Source organism: Moschus berezovskii, chromosome 10 (genome assembly GCF_049115385.1).
Source record: "Moschus berezovskii isolate FMDL1 chromosome 10, NW_MosBer_1.0, whole genome shotgun sequence".
NCBI lineage: Eukaryota > Metazoa > Chordata > Mammalia > Artiodactyla > Moschidae > Moschus > Moschus berezovskii.
In genome coordinates, this window is record NC_142469.1 from 20,392,328 (window position 1) to 20,416,363 (window position 24,036).

At 38.2% G+C, this 24,036-nt stretch overlaps 1 protein-coding gene across 1 annotated transcript in view; it reads left to right on the top strand.

Moving 5' to 3' along the window:
* Positions 1–8,297: 8,297 nt before the first annotated feature.
* The window catches only part of LOC129560974 (uncharacterized), a 42,328-nt gene continuing 26,589 nt past the window's right edge, over positions 8,298–24,036 (top strand). Inside the window, exon 1 of the mRNA XM_055433267.2 lies at positions 8,298–8,487. Coding sequence (XP_055289242.2) covers positions 8,298–8,487 — 190 coding nt within the window. The remainder of the gene's footprint in view (positions 8,488–24,036) is intronic.

A 24,036-nucleotide genomic window follows, 5' to 3' on the forward strand; every position in this document is an offset into this window, starting at 1 on the left:
ACATTTTCCCCATTTGTGCTCAAAGTTTTATAACTTGCTGGTTTATTTAGCAAGTATAGCATATTTCCTGCTGTTTACTAAGTATAATTATATTGCATCATTCTAAAGATGATGATGCTTTCTTGGTGGCTCAGACAGTAGTCTGCCTGCAATGCAGGGCACCTGGGTTCGATCCCTGGGTTGGGAAGATCCCTTGGAGAAGGAAATGTCAACCAACTCCAGTATTATTGCCTGGAAGATTCCATGGACTAAGGAGCCTGGCAGGCTATGGTCCATGGGGTTGCAAAGAGTAGGACATGACTGAGCAACTAACACACACACAAAGATGACAATGGAGATGATGCTGATAGTGATGATAATGATTGCTAAATACATTTTGGACAATTTTATGTGCCAGACACTGTTCTAAGTGCCTGACATATTATGTCTCTTAACCTTCAGATATACCTAGAAGATATGAGCTGTGATTACCCTAAGTTTAAGGAACATAAAGGAGAACACAAAGAAGGGAAGCGACATAGAAGTGACAGATGAAGAAGCAAGGAGCTGGTTAAGGAAAAATCTCAACCCTTGTAAGAGAGGTGCTGAAAATAGACTATGATTCTCAATGTGTCTGAACCAGACAATTCATTACTCGTGGCACAGCCAACAGCAGGAGAATTAGCATGATAATGCCAGTTTTCCTGACGCTAAGTCTCAGGGAGGGACTCAATGGATGGTAACTCTTCACACGGTCATGCGAACCTTATCCCAGGATCCTTGGGTGAAGGGCTCAGCAGCTTTTGTAGCAGGCAATAAACAAGCCCATCAGTCTCACGGTTTCATGCTGTGGTAGCATGTACCCACTTTATTGCCAACGTGTCAAGCTTCTCAAATAGTATCAGAGCAGAGGAGGTTAGATTTGCAACTGAGAGCACTAACCAAAGATGTATGAGGGCTGCTCAACACCCATGGCCAACTACTCTTCCCAGCTGATTTGTGTTCAGATTAATTAAACCCACAAAACTGATGATATATTATGCTATCTCCTATCTCATTTTATAAGTATTATTTGACTAATTCAGCAGTTTGACCATAAAGAATGTTTCTATTTGATTCTTAACCAGAGAAATATAGTTATGATAAACATCTTTCACACAAATCTGCTCACTTCCCTGTTTATCTACTTTAAATAAATTTCTTGACTTAGAATGATTGCATCAAAGATAAATTTTTTCCCATATGATAGGGTTGTATCCCTGAAGTGTTTCATTAGTCAGTTTTTCCAGCAGCATTTTCTACAAATAACAGCATTGTCTCTTCCTTTCCAGTATTTACATCTCAATATATCTGAGGTCTTATGTTTGTTTTGCTGGGTTGGCTAGAAAAGTCAATGTTATTGGGCATATTCATCTGAACAGAGATCCATTTTTAATGGAAGTTTTATGTTTTCAAATGACTTATTACCTATCCAGACAATATGCCTTACTTGAAACTAAATTTATTTGCTCATCTGTTTTGTCTCCTATAAGGATCAGAATGTTCATGAATATCTGGAGAGGTGGTTAAAGTCAGTATTTTATAAAACTGCAACCAAAAGAATATCTTCTGTTCTATGCAACAAGAGCTACATATAGTACTGGACTATAAACTGATTTAATTTTATTCTCTACTTAGGGATTCTCAGCTATTAGACACTTCTATTGTTTTCTCGCATAATGGAACTAGTAAAAATGGTCAGAGAGTGTGGACAAAGGAGTGGTTTATTCACATGTAATTTTCATGTTTCTTTTTCCAGGTTCCACTGACCGTCTCCTGTGACCCATTCCGTCCCTCTGTAGTGGTTTAGTCCCGTGTCAGTCTGCCTCAGGACGGGATGCTGTGAGTACAATTTGGATACCATTTCTAGTCTTTTCCTGTGTCTTTGTTCAGCGTTCATCTGAGTTTGAGTTTTTACCACTGCCTTACCTAGGAGTTTTTATTTCTTTGTGCAAAATGTTGTTCTCCATTACTCATACCCTGGGAGCAGCTTTGCTCTCTGTGAGGCACCAGTTCTGACTGTTCCTCTCACCTCATTACTCTGCGCCTTTGTTGCCTCCGGCCTTTGTGTTTGGAACCTCCTGTGGCCAATGGCTGCCATGAGAAGGTCACAGCTGCAGCGTGACTGTAACCAAGCAGGGCCCTACGAGGCCTTCAGAGAATAGACCTCTGCCAGTGTCCTCTGCCTGCCTTTTGTCTGTAGAACTTTAGTCAAAGGATGCATTTAATCAGGCAACTGAGGAAAGGCAGAAAGAAAGGAAAACAATCAAGCAAGATAAAATACTAATACTTGAGCCATTAAACGAAGTCAAGGACTTTTAGTTCTTTCTCAAGGACTATGGATAATATTCTGAGCCATGTCCTTTGAACTGTTTTGCAGAAACTGAAACCCCCACCAGGTGGAAGAAGTTAACTGTCTGCTGCCCAGAAGCACTTAGATTGGTAGGAACCAGCAGGTTGATGATGCTTACTCCTGACTAACTCCACTCAGTCAGAAAATGTCCATGAGTTGATCGTGCCCTGTTCCTTGCTACTGGCTCCAGCATAGGTCACATAGTCTTGAGGGCATCAGCCCCCTTTGCCTGGCAAAGCAATAAAAGCTACTCTTCTGCACTTCACCCCAAACTGTCTCCACATTTCTATTTAGCATTGGAGAACAGAGGCTGAATTTTGGCAACATGACTAAAATGATTCATGGAAGGCCAGCCTTTGATGTGAATTTATTGGTCCTTCCACAAGATGGATTCTCTGGTGACAGTAAAGAATCCGCCTGCAATGCAGGAGACTTGGGTTCAGTCCCCAGGTCCGGAAGACCAGTCCCCTGGAGAAGGGAATGGCTATCCACTCCAGTTTTCTTGCCTGGAGAATTCCATGGACAGAGGAGCCTAGCAGGCTATAGTCCATGGGGTCATGAAGAGGTAAACACCACTGAGTGACTAACAAACAACAACTTTATCAATAGCCGCAAGATGGCACTCACAGTTTCTCTCAGTGTTTATCTTGACAAAGATGTAAAACTTTAACATCGTCAAATAGAACTTTATTTAATGTGACTTCATGCTTCTCACTGCATTGTGATATTAAAATTTCCTCCTCTGGAATACCACTGGGACCCGAGAGAAGACATGTGATAATCAGAGGGAGGAGGTGCACCAGTTAATTTCATGGGCTAGTGACTCATTTTATTTACAACAAAATGTCTTCCATAGTTAACAACTCTAGGTGCCTTGGGCTCTGTCCTCTAGTGCAGATACCCTTCAGAACCATTCTGAATGGAGCTCTGAGTAAAGTCCCCACAGATGGGCTGTCTATACAGGCTGTAAGAATCAAGGCTGACTGTTCCAGCCTTGCAACTCTGTCTAAAAGAAATCTTGGTGGTGAGTTTACTATCTTGCCTTGAACCATTCGTGTCCTAGTGGTCAGAGAGGTTTTTTGGTTTATTTTTCCTTTTCTCTTTTTTCTCTTATTTTCTGACGTTAAATAACACTCTTGTAGACTTCAGTGAAATCCTTATGGCTATTGTTTGGTTTGGAGGAGCTCTGCTTGCAGTAAACCAAGTCAGAAAACTTGTTGCATCATAGTGCTCTATGAGCTTGGCTGAACTCTTGGGGCCAGGTTTATGATTCTTATCAACATCTCTTCCTGGGATTCTGTATCTCTATATTTATCTGCTTAATGACTTTAGTCTAAAGGTCTAGTAGAAAAATAATGGCCAAATGGGACAGATTTCTTCAAACTATTCAAGTATTTGTATCTTTCCCAAGTCATGAAATCCAGTTTAGCTTTTGAATTATTTGTACATTTTTGTTATGTGGAAGCTTGAGGATGGCGCATAGTGAGGGAATTCTTTGAAAGGGCCTGTCACCCTGCTTATTTAACTTATATGCAGAGTACATCATGAGGAACACTGGGTTGGAAGAAGCATGAGCTGGAATCAAGATTGCCAGGAGAAATATCAATAACCTCAGATATGCAGATGACATCACCCTTATGGCAGAAAGTGAAGAGGAACTCAAAAGCCTCTTGATGAAAGTGAAAGAGGAGAGTGAAAAAGTTGGCTTGAAGTTCAACATTCAGAAAACTAAGATCATGGCATCTGGTCCCATCATTTCATGGGAAATAGATGGGGAAACAGTGGAAACAGTGTCAGACTTTATTTTTTTGGGCCCAAAATCACTGCAGATGCTGATTGCAGCCATGAAATTAAAAGATGCTTACTCCTTGGAAGGAAAGTTATGATCAACCTAGATAGCATATTCAAAAGTGGAGACATTACTTTGCCAACCAAGGTCCGTCTAGTCAAGGCTATGGTTTTTCCCGTGGTCATGTATGGATGTGAGAGTTGGACTGTGAAGAAAGCTGATTGCCGAAGAATTGATGCTTTTGAACTGTGGTGTTGGAGAAGACTCTTGAGAGTCCCTTGGAGTGCAAGGAGATCCAATCAGTCCATTCTAAAGATCAGTCTTGTGTGTTCATTTGAAGGACTGATGCTAAAGCTGAAGGTCCAATACTTTGGCCACCTCATGGGAAGAGTTGACTCATTGGAAAAGAGTCTGATGATGGGAGGGATTGGGGGCAGGAGGAGAAGGGGACGACAGAGAATGAGATGGCTGGATGGCATCACCGACTCAATGGACATGGGTTTGAGTGAACTCTGGGAGTTGGTGATAGACAGGGAGGCCTGGCGTGCTGTGATTCATGGGGTCGCAAAGAGTTGGACACGACTGAGCGACTGAACTGAACTGAACTGATGGAGAATGATTCCTTTCCAGCTTTCTAGCTAATTGCACGTGTTGTCATTCCAAGTATTATGATATTGTTTTCCCAATCAGAACACCTAAATTGTAACATGCGATCATTCAAATAATTTGGATGCTGCATTTTGGCAAGGCACCTCATTTCTTAATCTAGAACACAGCAATCTTAGGTCCAAGTCCTGCTTTTCTTTCTGCCTCTAGACAGGGAATTTCCCCTCAATTCCGCCTCTGTAGCTGTCTGTTTCACATTGTAATCTGCATACTCTGATACCTTTAAATAGGCTATGACACCCGTTAAAGCCTCACTTTTTGTGGAACTATGATCTGAATTGTCATGGATAGCAGATGTTAGCTGAACTCTTTTGATATTGCCAAACAGAAATTGCTGGTTTCCTACTTCTTGAGAGAGGAATCATTATTACCCTTCAACATGTACTCCATTTAAATTCATCCAGCTTTGCTTTTTTTTCCTCATGTGGATTTATTTACAACTTTACTTTTTGTACTAATTTCTGTTGTTTTTAAGTTTGGCTTTAGATGAGTGAATCCCATTCAAAGAAGCTCAAGTTATTATCAACATTCACAGATATCTCATGAAGCCAAAGGCAGGATGTATATTAGGCTTTAGGACAGAAAAACTATGAACCTAAAAGCCATTTTCTTCATTTCAATTAAGTTGATCTCCCATCTCTGTGTATCTTTTTCATTTGTTTCTCTCTACTGACTAGAATTCTGTTGGGCCAGAGTGGTAATTCTGGCATTTGGTACTCTCAGCTACAATATCTATGTCCTAATTCCAGTCCACAGGTGTGAGGATCTGATTGGTCGAGTGGGGATCATTATGCCTTCATGTCCAATCAGCTCTGACTGTGAGACTGAGCTGAGTAGGACCCAGAGGGCTGTATAGCCATAAAGACTTAGGGTCCAGAATTTGGAATAGGGACATATGATCTGGTAGACACACAGAAAGTAATTCATTTTGTTCTCCATTGGGTAGAAGCGTGGATGACATGAAACAGCATTAAATAGTGTTTCAGCTGAAGAGGCTCAGAGCTTGTTAATTTTATCCATAAGGCTTTGTAGGTTATACTTAGTTCCAAGGATACTTTCACTCATTAAACTCAAAGTATCATTATTATTTCAGTTTTATTCTCTGCTGTCTAAATAATACCCACATGTATGTAGCCTGCTGCTGCTGCTGCTAAGTAGCTTCAGTCGTGTCCGACTCTGTGCGACCCCATAGACGGCAGTATGTAGCCTAGTTCAGTACTAAAATTGATTTACACTTAATTTTAAGCTCACCTCCATTTGCTTTTTTTAAACATTTCTCTATTTCATTCTTTCTTTGCTGGATTTCATTGGCCAATCATTTCAGGAACACACTCAAGGATGCTGTAATCCCTAAAGCCTATTTGAAACAATGTGGCTTCTTTGCAGTTGAACATCTTTTGTTCCAAATTTTGGTTATGGTGCTGTATTCTGTCTGCCTAGAGCGTTGCTGTGGAGAAGTCTGTGCACGTGTCTCTGCACCCAGTTGCTAAGTCATTTCTGACTGCTTGCAACCCCATGTACTGTAGCCCACCAGGCTCCTCTGTTCATAGTATTTTTCAGGCAAGAATACCGGAGTGAGCTGTTTCCTCCTCCAGTGCATCTTTCCCACCCAGGGATCCAACCCTAATCTGCACTGGCAGGCAGATTTTTTTTACCAGTGAGCCATCAATTCTGAGCCATCAAATTCTGAGCCATTTTTTACCAGTGAGCTTGTTTATTTCCTTCTGGTTTAAGAGTGTTGCTTTATTTACCTGAAGATCTATATGATTCTTTTCTTACAATGAAAGTTTAATAAATTCACCAAGATATATCTTGGGATTGGTTATTTTCTGTCATTTTTTTCTCCCCTAGGATACACTATGTTTATGTTTCAGGGAGATTCTCTTATAAAATACCTGTGACAATTTTCATTTGATAAGTTTTCTTTTCAAGAGTAATAAATATGTGTGTTTTGGGTCTCTTTTGAAGTCATTTTCAATAAAAAATCTTGTTATTTTCTGTTTTATTTAATTTACTTTCTCTAGCCAACCTATGTTGTCTCTCCCTGAATTTCAGTCATGTGATCCTATTTTTCACTGATTAAAAACTGAATTTTCTTTCTTGGTGATGTTTCTGCATTGTTCATTCCTTTCTTTACTAAATTCTGCCAGTTTATTCTTCACTTTCTTCTGTCTTCATGCAATTCCATCCTTCAAACTTTCTATCTCTTCCTTGTCCCTTTGTGGAGGTTTGTCATAATTAGTGGAGATTAATTATGAAAAAAACATGAGAAATTCTGTGATTTCCTTTATTCATATATCTTTTTTTTCATCATCTATTCTTAGAGATTTTATGGTTGCTTTTTGAATATTATTAATGTTTAAATGGGACTGGAATTATTTATTTTTTACATGGGTAATATAAGGCAACTGTGGTGACTGAGCTGATGAAGACCAAAGCTTTGATTGAGGCTTTGTTGTCTCAAATATCCTTTAACAAAATCTGTTATATTTGTCCTGAATATCCATTTGCCTGGATATTCTTCCATTATTTTTTCTCGTGTGTGTGTGTGTGTGTGTAGAAAAGTTGGCAACACTCACTAAATCTGTACCTCTCTGACTTGAAATCTGGTAGTTTCTCCTTGCTTGTATCTTCCTGCTGCTCTTCACCTGAATTGAACATCAATACTGAGCTTCACCTGGAACTGCTTCGTGTTGCCCCCCTTGTGTCCCTCAGTGCTGTCATCTTGATCAATGATTGGATAGGCCCTGGAAGCCTAGGACACTGATTTTTCTCCCTTTTTGAATTTTTAAATTAGCTCTATTGAGGCATAATTTACCCATAATGAAATGCACATATATTAAGCGAGTAAGAGTCAGGTGGGAGCAAAATTCTTTAACAATGAAAGAGTTTTCAAAACTCCAGAAACTGAAGTTTTGAGAAGGGAGAGTGGAGAAATGATTTAAAAGCAGCAATGGGAAGCAGTGAGAGCAGCTCACCCACTGCTGGGCATGGAGGAATGTGGAGGATAGATGTGAAATAACCTTTGCTCCTGAGGGAGTTGGATAGTGGGGTCCTCAGGGGACAGTTGCATGTCACTGAAAATAAGATTATCAACAGTGACATGGGTCCCCACTGCTTATAGAACAGTCCTGTGTTCCCATATACACTGAGTTTTTAGCTTTTGCATTTTATTTTTAGCCAAGTAGAACTTGGAGATTTTTAAAAAGTGAAAGAGAATTGCGATTGCTGTTTAGTTGCTAAGCCATGTCCAACTCTTTTGCAACCCTATGGACTATGGCTCACCAGGGTTCTCTGTCCATGGGATTTCCCAGGCAAGAATACTGGAGTGGGTTGCAATTTCCTTCTCCAGGGGATCTTAAAAAAGTATTCTTAATAAGAATTATAAGGTTCCCTGATGACTCAGTTGTAAAGAATCTGTCTGCCAATGCAGAGGATGCAAGTTCAATCCCTGGTCCGGGAAGAATCCATATGCCGAAGAGCAGCTCAGCCTGTGAGCCACAACTACTGGGACTGCGCTCCAGAGCCAGGAAACTGCGATTACTGAGCCCACGTGCTGTAGCTACTGAAGACTGCGCTCCCTCGAGCCTGTGCTCTGCAGTGAGAGAAGCCCCTGCAAAGAACAGTAGCTGCCACTCTCCACAACTAGAGAAAAGCCCATGTAGAACTAAAGACCCCGAACAGCAGAAAATAAATAAATAATTTAAAAATAGAATCCCAGCAGAAAGAGTCATCCACTTTTCCTTCTGTTCTTTACCTCCATATTTTGGAATGACCTACCTCTACTACAGTTTCATATTATTTTTCACTTTGGGGTATTATTTTTCCTGATCTTTTGTAACAGATTTCTTTCACACACACTTTTCCTCCATCTTCCTGATAAAGTCATACCCCATTTTTTGGTAAATGTTCAGTGTATCCATTATTATAATGGTTCAGTTCAGTTCAGTTCATTCACTCAGTCATGTCCAACTCTTTGCAACCCCATGAATCGCAGCATGCCGGCCTTCCCTGTCCATCACAAACTCCCAGAGTCTACTCACACTCATGTCCATCGAGTCAATGATGCCATCCAGCCATCTCATTCTCTGTCATCCCCTTCTCCTCCTGCCGCAATCCCTCCCAGCATCAGAGTCTTTTCCAGTGAGTCAACTCATTGCATGAGTTATATAAGCACTATTCAGCTTTTTTATAGTATATCAAAATTTGTTTTGCTCTCTTGTACAATTCTCTGAAGTTAAATACTACATCATTTAAAATTTTGTTAATTTTTAATATACCTGTTAATAAGCTGTTAATATACCTGTTTAATAATAGCCACCCACAAGCTCTCCACCCACAAACTCTCCAAAACAGCCATGAATCTTCCAACACATTCAAATCCATAAACCATGTATCAGTTCTATTATTTTTCTGAAGGTGCTTATCTTAGAACTCTGTGATTTCCTTGATGGACCTCGTACTCTAAGTAAAACAGCATGTAGCATAGTTACCCTTACAGAATTTTTCCTTTTGCCTCCATCCTCTGTTGGATTCTCTTCATGATATATCTTCCATGTTTTGCACTCTTGGTTTATTCCCTACTTTTGGTGGTACTCACATTATCCAGTAGTTTATGAAAAGAGGGTATGTTGGAGTAAACTTTTGAGAGCTTGGATATTTGAAACCGTCTTTGACCTTCCCTCAGACTTAACTGATTTTCTACCTAGGAATACAATACTGGGCTGAAAATCATCTACTTTCAGACATTTTTCTTGTGTATGTGAAAGTTTTATTATAGTCAAGCTTCCAAAGTCGCATTAAAAGTTAGGTGACATTTAATTTTGCTTTTTCATCTCTTATAAAAGCTTCTAAGTATTTCTAGATTTTTGAAAATGTTGATGCTGTTACTTAGTGAGGACAGTATTCGTCTAATTTCCTTGGCTTTCAGCAGTCTCTTTTAACTTGGATGTTCATGTCCTTCAGGTCTGTGAAAACTATTGGTGTTATTTTTTGAGAATTTTTACCCTACAAATTAATTTTTCTTAGACTGGGATGGCTTTATTTTGATGTTAAATATTGTAAACTGCTGGTGTAGGAAATGGCACCCCACTCTAGAATTCTTGCCTGAAAAATTCCACAGGTGGAGGAGTCTAGTGGGCTCCAGTCCATGGGTCTGCAAAGAGCTGGACACACCTGAGCGACTGAGCATGCATGGTAAACTGCCCCCAATATTCTTATCTCTTCTCTTTAATCTCCCATCTTATGTCTGAAAATCCTTCTTGAGAGATTTCTAACAAGTTGACTGACAAAACTGGCTCTGTAATCATATTTTTAAAATGCAAGAATTCTTATTTTTGGATTTCTTCATTTTAAATAGCATCTGTTTTAAATATCAACGGAGAAGTAAATAATACAGTACTTACAGAGCATTTGGAACATACCAGTAAATAGATGTAAATTTATTTACATGATTTTCTGTGTGTATATATAAAAATTATAAATGATTCGTATTAAATATATTATGTTATAGAATATTAAAAGTTTTCTTTTGATCTCAGCATAGTCTCTGTTGTCTCTGATTACTTGTTTGTTTTGGTATCTGCATTGAATAAAATAATCTTTTCATCATTGACGGGTTATTCTTACCTGTCTTTCCATATTTCAGAGTGAAACCCTAAAATTCTGACTACAAACTCTGTGGCAAGGGCAATACTTGTTGAATGCTGTATTTCACTGATTAATTAGGGACTGGTCATTTCACAAGGGATCCGTAATAATCAACATTGATTGACTTTTTCTTTGTCCTAATCAGTTTTTCCTTAGAGAATATCTTCCCTTTCAACCCCAAAGATATAAACCAAAGAATCCCCAATAGGTTTACTCCTCATATGTAATCTTTTGTTTAGTTTACCAGCTTTGGTTTCCAGCACCTCTGCTGTAGCTCTGCCTAGTGTCTTGAGGCAAGAGGTATTCAGTTTAGCCTCACTAGAGAGTGAATGGCCAAACTTCCCCGGTGGAGAAGAATTGCTTGGCTGTTCCTCAGTGATGCAGGGGTCAAGATCTTCAGCCTATTCTGTTCTGTAACTACACGGTATTTCTGCTTTCATTGACTGCTGCAATACTTGCAGTTTTTGTACCTCCGCATCTTGAGACTTTCCAGGTTGCTGAGATGTGCAATTTCTAATTTATTGGTTTTTACACCCTTGAGCTCCTGAGTAACTTTTTCCCCCTCTTCTGTGTAGTTAGCAATGAGCTATTAGCTTTCTGACTTCTAAAATTTCGTTAAATCTTGTTTTCTGAGATTTACTCTCCCATTCTCATGGCTTTAAATATTAGTATCATAATAATGAGTTCTTTTGTTATAACTCTAGTAGGATTTTAAGAGAGGTTGGTGGTTAATATAGATATTTAATATTCAGTGTTTCATTAGAAACTCTCATATCTACATAAAAGATTTCAATCTTTTTTAATAAAAAGAGAAGAGTTTTCAGGGTCTTTGAGAAATGAATTAGACATAGGATTTATGCAGTTTACGTTGTGAGAATGATAGGTATGCGCTATCCTGCTGAGAATCAAGTACATTTCTATTAAATCTGACAGTTTTAAGGATGAACCTTAGAAGCAAAGTCTTTCTTTGGTAATGGAGAACTATATATTATTGTTAAATGAAATACCAAGATTTTTCCCAGAATGTTTAAGTAAATTAAGCATTAAGTCAATTCTTCTTAAGTAAATTAAGATTAAATAATTTTTTCAATTCTCTTGGCTTGAAATGCTGCAGGAGGGAAAAGCAAAGTGGTACAACCAGAATAGTATTAAATTCAGATGGGCTTTTATAGTGAAAGGATTATTTCTTTCTTTCTTACCTTAAATTTTCAGACTACTTTTAAGCTCTGTATTATTTTTTGTTTTCTCCATTTTGGAATTTGGTTATTTTCAAAAAATTTATGCCCACTACCATTGAAGACATTGAAGTAAACAATTGCAGAATTGTGTAAATAATTGTGTCTTTGTGTATTTTGTTTTTGTTTGTTTGGTTTTTGGTATTAGTTACTTTAAGGACTTTCCAGGATTCAGGTAGACTCTGGGGTAGCTTTTCAGAAAAATGCAAATTTATTGACCTTTATTTGATGGTTATCTATTAAGACTTTGGGTTTACTTGGTGGCTCAGATGGTAAAGTGTCTGCCTGCAATGCGGAAGAACTGAGTTTGATCCCTTGGTTGGGAAGATCCCTCGGAGAAAGAAATGGCAACCCATTTCAGTACTCTTGCCTGGAAAATCCCATGGACGGAGGAGCCTGGTAGGCTATAGTCCATGTGTTCGCAAAGAGTCGGACATGACTGAGTGACTTCACTTTCTTTCTTTCTTTTTAAGATTTTGCATTGTTATTTTAACCTAAGGAATATTTTTTTGGTAAGTATATGGTTTGATGATTTTAATGTTGGAGTTCCTTGGTACTAAAATGTAGTTTAAAATATGTGTCATCTCAATTTTTTTTAATGCTTATTTAACACAAGATGAGAAACACTCCATTAACTATTTATGTTAGTGGGGTAAGGTATTTCAACATTTCATGAATATTTAACTGCAAAATTATCTTAGAGTCAATGAGATATGGTAATTTATGTGTATATTAACTACTTGTGTATGTATAATAAGTTCTGGCATCAAACAGTAAGGGAATAAATATTATAATTTTATGTTCTCTAATAAGCAAATTATTGTGTTGATTTTTATGAAATTCATGAATGCATTCTAAATATTTTAACAGTTTATTATGAATATATTACTTTATATTAAGACTCAGATTGCTTAATGTTTTATTCTCTGTCTTATTGGTAGGATTGATTTAGGACAAATGGATATATGTGTTTACATTTTTTCTAAGATTTATAAAACTTAGAATGGATATTAGAAAAATGCTACTGTTTTAAACCATTTGTTTTTCCCCGGAAAGACTGCTATTTCTTTGTTTGCATATAGCCTTTTCCTAACAAGAATCACAGAAACTTTCTTTGTATTTTAATTGTAAAAAGAACTCATTTACTGTCTACATGTACTATACTTCTTTTTAAAATGCTTTACATTTTAAAAGACATTTTACATAAATTGCATCAGTGACATTTTGACAGCACATATATTTAGATCTATGCATTGAACATTTATTTACATTTATTTCTCTAATTGTCTCTCCATTTTTTTCAGTTAAGTCTTAAAATCTATGATTTCTTTCTCATAACCCTTCAAAGTATGTTCAGTAAAAGGATAATATTTCCTAAATACTTATTTCCTTTCACATGTTTTGGCAGGGTAGGTAAGGAGATAGGGTATATATTAACTCATGTGATGTTTCCTCTTTTGAAATTATGTCAATTCTATATATTCTAAAATAGGGTTCGCCTATTAAGCATTCCTTATAGAGAAGACAAATATCCCCATACCTCATTAGATCTTTACTGTGATTGAGGAAGAGCTAAACTTTGTCCTTTCAAGGGCAATACTTTTCTGTAATATGTAGATGTATTTCCAGCACTAAAACAAATTTTTAAAGGCATATGCAAAGCAATCTGAGTACATAATCCTGGTAGAGCTTTGTAAAATTTCCACCAATTTTTATAGTTTTCTTCTGTATCTAATTTCATGCCACTTTCATTTTGGTGATGCATCTTCATTAAGGTCAAAAGTTTAATTTCATTTTCATATAAACATCTATATTTATCACTCATTTTTCTTTAATTTGTGTTATAATTAGAATAACACGTAAAACTGGCATAAACTTATTTGGGTGAAAAGACAACTGACATTTGGAAACTGATTGAAGCAGAATAGACCCAGTAGAAAGCTGTTTGGCAGCTTTGAGTGTTTAGTAAACTGCAGGTATCATCAGCTTTACTTCACTGAGGAAATAGAGCGCTGGCTACTCCGGTAAGTAGGCAGAGAAGAGGTCAGTTAAGGGAGCTGCTGATCCCGTGGAACTCTGAGTATCCCCCAAGAAAAGGGACAGGGTGATGCAGCTAGAGGAACCCTGCGTCATGTTTCTGCAGATTGAAAAATTTCTTTTGTTAATATGCAAAACTTCAATAGATTTAAATTCTTTTAGTTCTGCTTAAATAAATTATGCTAAAGCTAAAACTCCAATACTTTGGCCACCTCATGTGAACAGTTGACTCACTGGAAAAGACTCTGATGCTGGGAGGGATTGGGGGCAGGAGGAGAAGGGGACGACAGAGAATGATATGGCTGGATGGCATCACTGACTCGATGGAGGTGAGTCTGAGTGAACTCTGGGAGTTGGTGATGGACAGGGAGGGCTGGTGTGCTGTGATTCATGGGGTCACAAAGAGTCGGTCATGACTGAGAGACTGAACTGAACTGACTGACTGAAATAAATTATGGTACATACAGAGTATGGACTACTGTTATAAAATATGACAGGGAGGCCTGGCGTGCTGCAGTCCATGGGGTTGCAGAGTCGGACATGACTGAGTGACTAAGCTGAACTGAACCATGTATTGTGAAGCCAATCTAAGTGCAGGAGCTGTAGTTCAGTATGAATGTTTACGTGCATCAGTCTAACTGCTTGTAAGTGGGATTCAGTGGCTCTGGCAGAAAACGCACTCTTTAATCACTTCAAAGAGTTTGTGTTTATATTACAGTCAGTATTGCTTTTACAATGCTAAAAAAAAAAAAAGAAAACACTCAAGAGATGGCCCTCAGAGTTTTATCTTCTTTTCCTGATCTGTTTCACCTCCATCATTGCTACAATAGATAAAGACTCTCATTGGTATCTTTAATATCATTTAGTTCAGATCATCCAATGGGGGCAAGGTAAAGAAGAAGCCTAAGGAGCAGAATTCCATCCTACAAAATGTCTGCTTCTGTCAGATGGGAAAATATTACTTCCCATACACAGATGTCAGAGTTAAATAAGGCAATACAGGTCAGGCGCTCAGAATTCTGTCTTGCACATAGGGAGTATATATGCTGCATTATCAATAGTATATTTGTTGCTGTGACCAACAGACCAGGTGTGAATAGAAATGATGCCTTTAGTGCCAACCTTGAGAGTGAAAAGAAGCTGGGCTCAAGTCAGACAGATCTGGTTGTGTACTCTGGCTTCATCTCTTACAGCTTTGTGTTTTCAAACAAGTGATTTTATTCTCTTTGCTTCAATTTTTTATTCTGTAAAATGGTTATTATAATAATGATTTCCCAGACCCTGGGACAGTTAAGCTGTGTTGAAGGATATAAAACACTGAATACATGGCAGAGTGCCCATGGGCGCTCCCTCTGGCTGCCCCCCTGCCTCCCTCTCTCAATCACTTCTTGCTTTTCTCTTCATGACTGAACTACCTTTCTTTTCTCCCTTCTTTCTTTTTATACCAGTAAGAGTCTGTATGCATTCTCTTTGCATTTTTTTATTTGGATGATAAGCCCTTCCTAGGGACTTGCCAAAGGTTGTTATGTTTTAGTATTATAGTCCTGAGGATTATATCTGTTATTAAATTTTAGAGTATAATTTGAGCTTCTACCTGGAGAGAATCAACATTACTAGCTATTTCAGTTTGATGCTTTCCTGATCTTCATAGATGCAGAATTGGAGTGCAACTTTAATTATTCATTTCTACTTTGATGGTCCCATTCATTTTTTATGATTTTGGAATCATTTAGGACAGCTCCCTCACTTGTTCCCAAATGGGACTTTTGCTCTAATACCACTGATAACCTTCATGCCTTAGTTTTTTTTTTTACAAGGTAATTTTTACCTTGCAAAAGTGTATGGAATTTTAGAGAACATCCAAACAGATTTTTTTCCTCTGCATCTTTTCTTTAATAAGAAAAAAAAGAGAAAGAAAACTGTCTTTGGAAAGGGTAACCTGGAGGAGGAAGTTAGAGAAAATGTGATGCAAGCGACTGAAACTTGTCAATATATGTAAACTGAATACTTCTACATGTTTTTTTCCCCTGGAAACAGTCTTCTCTGTGTACATGACATATACAGGCTGGTAATAACTTATGCACTGAGTTATTTCCTTTCTATTTTGATTGTATTTTAAGAGAATACTTTAAGATTGATATTACACAAAGGGTTGGATCTCAACTTTGTTTTGCCTGAAGATTATGCAATTTAGGAAGGCCCTCTTTCATAAAAGGAATAAAAATTTAAACCACACAGTTGTATAAAAATGTAAACATTTATATGTGATAAAGAAAAAAAAAACCCTGAAAACTTATAAATTCTACAAATGTCTAGAAATTAACTTACTCTAGTATTTTATTAATGAACTGCCTCACAAAGCACAGTAATACTGTTTCCTATGTATTCAGTTTCATGTTCTTTCATTACCTCATTAAATGACAAATAATTGTGCAATATTCACTATCAATTGTGCAATATTAACTACAGAATTAACCTTTTTTCTACCATAGCTGATTAAAGTTTGTTTTTCATTAGTAAGAGCTGTGATGCATTCAATATGAAATATTATAATAAGCTATACCTACTAATAAGGCTTTCCTGGTGGCTCAGATGGTGTAGAAATCACCTGCCATGCAGGAGACTCGGGTTCAATTCCTGGGTCAGGAAGATCCCCTGGAGGAGGGCATGGCAACCCACTCCAATATTCTTGCCTGGAAAATTCCATGGACAGAGAAGCTTGCCAGGCTATTATTGTAGAGTGTTGGACATGACTGAGGACCGAGCACACATTCCTACTATTTATAGTGCTGATCTCGGTATGTGCACCACAAGCAAAGTAATTCTAATACATTGCATTTTGACAGATTCCTATAAAACATTATAATGTGCTGATAATGATATATGCTGCATTATTGAGAATGTTCCTGAAAAAAATTGAGCTTCCATTTTGATTAGGGGTCACCGAGCTAAATCCTTTCCTTTACAATTAATTACATGTCGATAATTAGAAGAATTTTCCCCTAACTCTTCTTGCTTCATACATTTCAAACCATATTTCTTCTTTCCTAGTTACAAATGTCCTCTGCTGGGAAATACAGGCCTGTCTATATCACAATATGGTCTCTGGATGTATACAGTTCTTAACATTTCTTTCAATGATGCCTGGTGAGTGAGCAACAGTTGAACTATACATGGGAAAAACTGTAAAACGTAAACACATCCAAACAAGGTAAATATATCCCCTATTCAACTTTCCATTAGCCTGATTCTAAAATACACATGGCTCCTCCATTGACAACTCACTCCAGGGGATTTGTGATGGAGAGGGAGTTGAGAGAAAAGAGATGGCAGTCTAACTGGTTGTGTTAAAATCTCTCACTTTTGAAAGTTTTACAAAAAACCGTGCTTCTGTGAGCTCGTTGCAAAGGGAGATCCTAGGGCCTGGCAAGGGACTCCTCTAAGAAAATTGCCCAGAAGTTAAGCTTCATTAGCTTCACAGCAAATCTGCCTCTGATTACAGGACTTTCTGAGAAAACGGTTCTCTCTGGAGGATCCCACTCTCCCCAGTCTCAGATCTGCCACACTAGATTTTGTGTCTGGTTATGTTTTTCTACTCAGTTTTTTTTTTCCCTCAAAAGTTAAGAGCAAATCTGAAGGACCGAGATTGTGACCCAGGAACTGTTGCCTGCTTCTTATAGCATTAATTCTGTGTGAGCTATTAAAGAATGAATGACTTCCAGCAATACAACACTACAAGAAGTTGGATGAAACCAAAGATGTGTATTGATCTAACAAAAGGGAGGCCTGGTCAAGTCATCGAAGGTAGAAAGACGGGTGCTGAAAAGCTCTGTTGCTTCCCAGGTGGCGCTAGTGGTGAAGAATCCGCCTGCCATTGCAGGAGACACAAGAGGCATGGGTTCAATCTCAGGGTCAGGAAGATCTCGTGCCGGAGGAAATGACAACCCACTCCAGTTTTCTTGCCTGAAAAATTCCACGGAAAGAGGAGCCTGGTGAGCGACGGTCCATGGCGTCAAAAAGAATCGAATATGATTGAGCACACAAACATAATACCAGAGACTTAGATGTAATTCTGAATGCTAAATTATTAATTCATAGTAAAATAAAATTCTACACTGACTGGAGTACTTGTGATGTTGTGACAAGATTTCTCTCTCCCTATAGGCTAGTTGCAATGACAAATCTGATTATAAAAACAAGGTTGCTTGGTGAACATAGAACGAGCACACGGAGTGTATCTTTGGTGCTCTGCCAAATACACAGACGTGGTGGTTTGTAAGCAACTATTTATTTCAAACATTTCTGAAGGCTAGAAGGTCCAATATCATGACACTGGCATATTTGGTGTTTGGTGAGGCCGCTTCCTTACAGATAGCTGACTTCTTGCTGAAACCTCACATGAGGGAAGGGGCAAGAAAGGCCTCTGTGATAAGGGCACTAATTCCATTTATGAGGACTCTGTCTTCAGGGACTTCCCTAGTGACTCAGATGGTAAAGAATCTGCCTGCAATACAGGAGACCTGAGTTCAATCCCTGGGTTGGGAAGATGGCAACCCACTCCAGTATTCTTGCCTGGAGAATCCCCACAGATAGAGGAACCTGGCGTGCTGCAGTCTACGGGGTCAAAAAGAGTTGGACATGACTGAGTGACTAAGCACCCATGCATACTGCCCTCATGACTTAATCACCTTTCTAAGGCCTCATCTCCTAATACCATCGCTTTGGGGATTAGGACTTTAACATATGAATTTTGAGGGAATGCAAACATTCAGACCAAAACAGTGCGTGTGATCCTAAGCAAAGTTTCTCGTTAATTTAAGTCAGATCACTCTTCCCTCTGTCTGCTGGTCACAGCTGGCTTTTCTTTTCATGTTCTTACACACACACACACACACACACATTCAACATGTATATTTCTTCTGATTGACACGTTCTTTGTTCACATATATTAATGCCATTGTTATGTCTGCAAACACTGTGCCAACTGGGAGTCATTTTTAATATTTTAGATGACATAGCATACATCCTTTTTATATCTCTTTAAATTTTTAAACTTTTGCCAAAGTAATATTCCTCTATGACTGACAAATCAGAAGACTTAAACAAAAAAAATGTGCTGTCACTACCACTCACTGTTCTTTTCCCTGGAGGTTGTCTGCCTTGCTGCAAATAATGTGGATAAATAGAATCTCTTGATTGTAAGCCTTTAGATATTTTCTATTAACCTCTTGCTAAGATAGATGAGAACTTAGCACACTTATAACTGAGCAAACTTCCTTCACTCTAACACAGTTGTATTATTTTTTATTACTAAATTCTTAAATTTGGAGCATCAGATAATATTCTTATGCCTTTACATTTTGTTCTGCCAACTATAAACATTCATTTTTATTTCCTGATTTATAAAATATAGATATTCGTACCTCTAACTTTCTTTCAGCAGTTCTCTACTGCAGTTTCTATTTGTATTTTTACTTTGTAACAATTACTTACCATATATTCTACAGAAGAGAACATTAATTGAACCCAAGATTCGTATTATCTGCATTCTGTTCATAATTTGACTGTTGAAGAAAAGATTAGATCAAGGAAGAGATTTGTGAACAATAACTGTAGTATTTTATAGCCTGTAAATATTTTGCTTAAGAAGTCCTTAGAATAGGCAACATGAAGTGTGTGTAAGGATGTTTGCATGTACACTATGTCCTGAAGATCCGAATGTAGACACAAAGGCCAACCAGGCCCAAACAAGCAATCCTATCCTCACTAAACAGCCTGCCATCACTTTTTATGATTATCTGTAAAACCCTCTCCCAAAGGACCTTGGAGAAGAGATGTATTCATTGACTTCTTCATATGCACATGTCTTCACACCAACAGTGAAGCTTCATAAGCACTCAATTCAGATGCTGCTTGTTTCTTTGATCATGTAAATCTAGAAAACTAATAACAGCATTTACATTATGATGATTATGTGATTCTGTTTCACTAAGAACTGTCCCTTCTCCATGTCTGGTATAAGGTTTTGTTTTTCAATTGTCCTCTTTTTTCATCACTGTTTGCTTCCACTATGCACTCTTCCCTCTCCCTGCCCTACTTCATATAGTGTAGCTGAGTTCAATAAGGATAAATATAAGAATAAAAATTATCCACTGAATAAGTCAAGAAACACCAAATCCAACATGAAAAACTGAATTCATCATCTTTAACCCAGTCTTGCTACTTCTGTGTCCCCGCTCTGAGGACACCCAAGCCCCAAGGCCAAAAATCCAGCAGGCATCCCAGTTCCTTCCTCTGACTCTATTTCCCGTATGGTGTGAGGTGGGATCTGTTTTGCTTCAAAAAGAGCAGCTGAATCAGGGACGTTTTTTCTGTTCTCACGACTGCTGTCTTGGTTTGATCTGAAGTGAATTCTGAATCCTCTCACTGAGTAGTTCCTACAACAGCCCCTTCAATGCTCTCACCTACAGTGTTACCCATCTTCAAGCAATTTTCCATTCCCATTTAGATAAATCTTCCTTAAACTCAGATCTGATCAAAAACACTTTCTGCTTACAAACCTTATTGCTTTCTCACTGCTTGCTTGATAATGTTCCAAAACAGTCTTTTTACTATCTAGGTTCTGCTTATTTCTCCAGCCTGGTATGTGAACACACCTCCTGACTAGACCCACACCACCAACTCCTAAGCTTCTAATAAGCCACTTCCACTTTTGTCTTTAGGATTTTACAGGTTGGGTCCCCTCTCACTGGAACTTCTTTCAGCCACCTTCTCACCTGGAAAAATTGTGTGACAGGTCTCAGTTTAGATGGTAAACCTTTTCTTGAATATCTTCTCCTAGAGTTATTAAATACCAAAATCATGTTTCTAAAGATATATTTTAACTGTTTCTCAGAATACATACATTATTCTGAAATTATTAATATCTCTTCACTTATTTTGCCCACTAGACTATACATTCTTCATGGGGATTGTGTCTTATTCCCTGTGCCTCCCTAATGCCTAAGGCAGATACTGGCATTGCCTGGTATCTATTTATTAAATGGATGGATAAAATCATCTGAGTCCTTTGCTATACATTTCTAGATTTTCTCATAGTATTTTCAATGGAGCAGATGACTATTTCATGGGATGGTATAATTTTTATTTAAAAGGAATGGATGGGGGAAGGAGAGGGAGGGAAGAGTTGAAAGAGTAATATTTAAACATATATATCATTATATGTAAAATAGATAGCCAATGGCAAACTGCTTATGATGCAGGGAGCTCAAACCTGTTACTCTGTGACAACCTAGAGGGGTGGGATGGGGTGAGAAGTGGGAGAAAGTTTCAAGAGGGAGGAGACATATATATACCTAGGGTTGATTCATGTTGATGAATGGCAGAAACTAACACAATATTATAAAGCAATTATCCTTCAATTACATAAAATTTCTGAAAAATAGCAAAATGGTGACTCTGCAAGATGATAGATGTGTTAACTAACTGTACTGTGGTAATCATTTTACAATACATACATATTTCAGATCACGTTATATACCCTGGTTGTTAGTGGTGGTTCAGTCACTAAGTCCTGTCCGACTCTTGCAACCCCAAGGACTGCAGCCTGCCAGGCTCCTCTGTCCATGGGATTCTCTAGTCTAGAATACTGGAGTGGGTTGCTGTTTCCTTCTCCAGTTATATATCCTAAACTTTCACAATGTCTTATGCCAATTTTATCAATAAAGCTTGGAAGAAAAGGAAAAAAAACTGTTCATTGAGATTTGGGAAGTCTGGGGAGAGGTTTGATTGTTACGGGTGTCAACTTTTTTTTCACATCTGTGATCAGAAATTGAATAGCAGTCAAGATGAATAAGATAATGGGAAAGGTAAAAATGGGATAAAAGAGAGCATTTCTAAAATTTAACTCCCGATATCAAGGAGTTTCACCATGACTTCCTTACTGATTATGGGCAATGCCGTGATTCTAAAAGTCAGTGGCAAAGAATTTCAAGTCTATTGTGTATCCTCCACTTGTTAAGCACATTTATATAATTATTTTTAAAAAAGGAGTGGGTGAATTAGATGATAACTCCAGTTGCTTTAGGGTTGTTAGAGTATTAAATTGACTGCCTTGTATATTCTGAAGCACTATAACAGCTTTTTGTAAAGTCCTTTTAAAGTTTGCCTGTGGTCTGGAATTTACCTGAGGTTTGTAGGAATTTCCAAATGGCTAAGAAAGGTACTTTTCTATATATTTTTTGTCCTCTAACTGCAATGGTGAGAAAAGCAGTTGCTGCTCACTCTTTTAGGAGTGCAAATCACAATCTCGGTAGTTATTCTGGAACATGTTGCACTATGATAAATGTATTCCAATTACTTTAATTTAAATTCAACAAGCTATTTTTCTACCAGAAAGCTGTTTGAAACCTTATTATGCAGCCAATTCGTTTACAAGATACTTCCAAATGGGAAATTTGTTTTCCAATTATTTGACTAACCTCCTTAAACTCTGCTGACATTCTCCCTACAGAGATTTCCAAATCACTCTAGGTTCTGGAATGTGGCTACATCACTGGAGAGCTGGGTCCCTTGAGAGGGTGAGATTTAGGGACTAAACTTTGGAGCATCCCAGCTTTCCATGGTAACATATCTTTTGTTAAGAAATTTTCCCAGATATTCTGTGTTTTATTCTGAAGTTTCCCAAATTGCTTTACTTCTCTGTTTTTTCCATCATGACATGCTTAGTGTTTGAGGGAATTTTGGCTACTTAAATTGCCTAAGTATCCTACCCATTCTGTGCCTGGACTACTTACTGATCAAGGTCCTATGGCTCATCATACTCAGCATCTTCAAGGACAATTCATGTTGATAAAGGATCCAGCGCTTGCCTCTGTGATAACTGTTCAGTGAGTGCCTTTGAAACCTCTCCACCCAGGGCTGATTCTTCATCTGGAAACGTGTTCTGAGAGATATCTTCTTCGTTTTTTCTGAAAACTTCGTCAGCTACAAATTGGCACTTGCCATCTATTTCTACAAGGATTAAATCATGAGCTGCTACATTTGCTGACTTTCAACAGTCCCCTGAAAGGACTGCTGGGTGGAAAGCAGAAATGAGGCACTGTGTGCTCTAGGAAAACTGGCAGAACAGGTCTTCAGAGACTTCGATATTTTCAGGAGATGATTTTATGAGCCTCATTCTTGTACCTCCTTATATCTAGAAAAGCTCTAAAATCATTCATGGTGATGACTGTTTCTTGTGACTAGCCAAAGCTTCACAAGACTAGCAGGAACCTCCTAGAGAGATATGAGCTTGATTTCATGTACTGTCTTCACAGAAGAATTGATGATTTTGATCTGTGGTATTGGAGAATACTCTTCAGAGTCCCTTGGACAGCAAGGAAATCAAACCTGTCAATCCTAAAGGAAATCAACCTTGATTATTCACTGGAAGGACTGATGCTGAAGCCCCAATACTTTGGCCACCTGATGCAAAGAGTCAACTCATTGGAAAAGACTCTGATATTGGGAAAGATTGAAGGCAGAGGAGAGGGGGCAACAGAGGATGAGATGGTTGGATGGCATCACTGACTCAATGGACATGAGTTTGAGTAAAGTCCAAGAGATAGTGAAAGACAGGGAAGCCTGGAGTGTGGCAGCCTATGGGGTCACAAAGAGTTGGGCACAACTTAGCGGCTGAACAACAGCACCCGCTTCACTAAAATCACATATGTAACAACTTCCTTCCTGTTTCTTTGGAGCAGCTTCTCAAAGCTATTCAAGGTGCTGTATCCTGGGCCGCAGTCTTCAGTCTTCCCCAAGTAAAACTTAACTTGCACCTCTCATGTTGTACATTTTTTTTTAAGTTGGAAATTTCCTTGAATAGTTATAAAATACATTTTATTTTCTTAATCCATATACTTTAAATAATCACTAAACTTGCTAAATATTTAAAATATGTAAGTGCCGAAATAAGTCAAATCTTGTTTGTTTCTAGTTCCTTCCAGCAGGGCTCATATCTCCCTTGTCACATGTGGAGAACATCACTTGGTTTCTGTTTGACCAGAAGTTCCTGCCCATTTTCTGGGGATAACAGCACCTTTTCCTTTGGTGAAATGCTCTTCTCTTATTCCATGCATTCTAGAAAGGAGAGGGTCAACAGAACCCTCTGGAACTAACCCACCCACCTGGCTAATCAAAATTCTACTGAATTGACACTTTGTTTAGTAGAGAAGGTATTGCTAGGGGGCATCAGAGGGCAGACACACTGAAATCATAATCACAGGAAACTAGCCGATCTAATCACATGG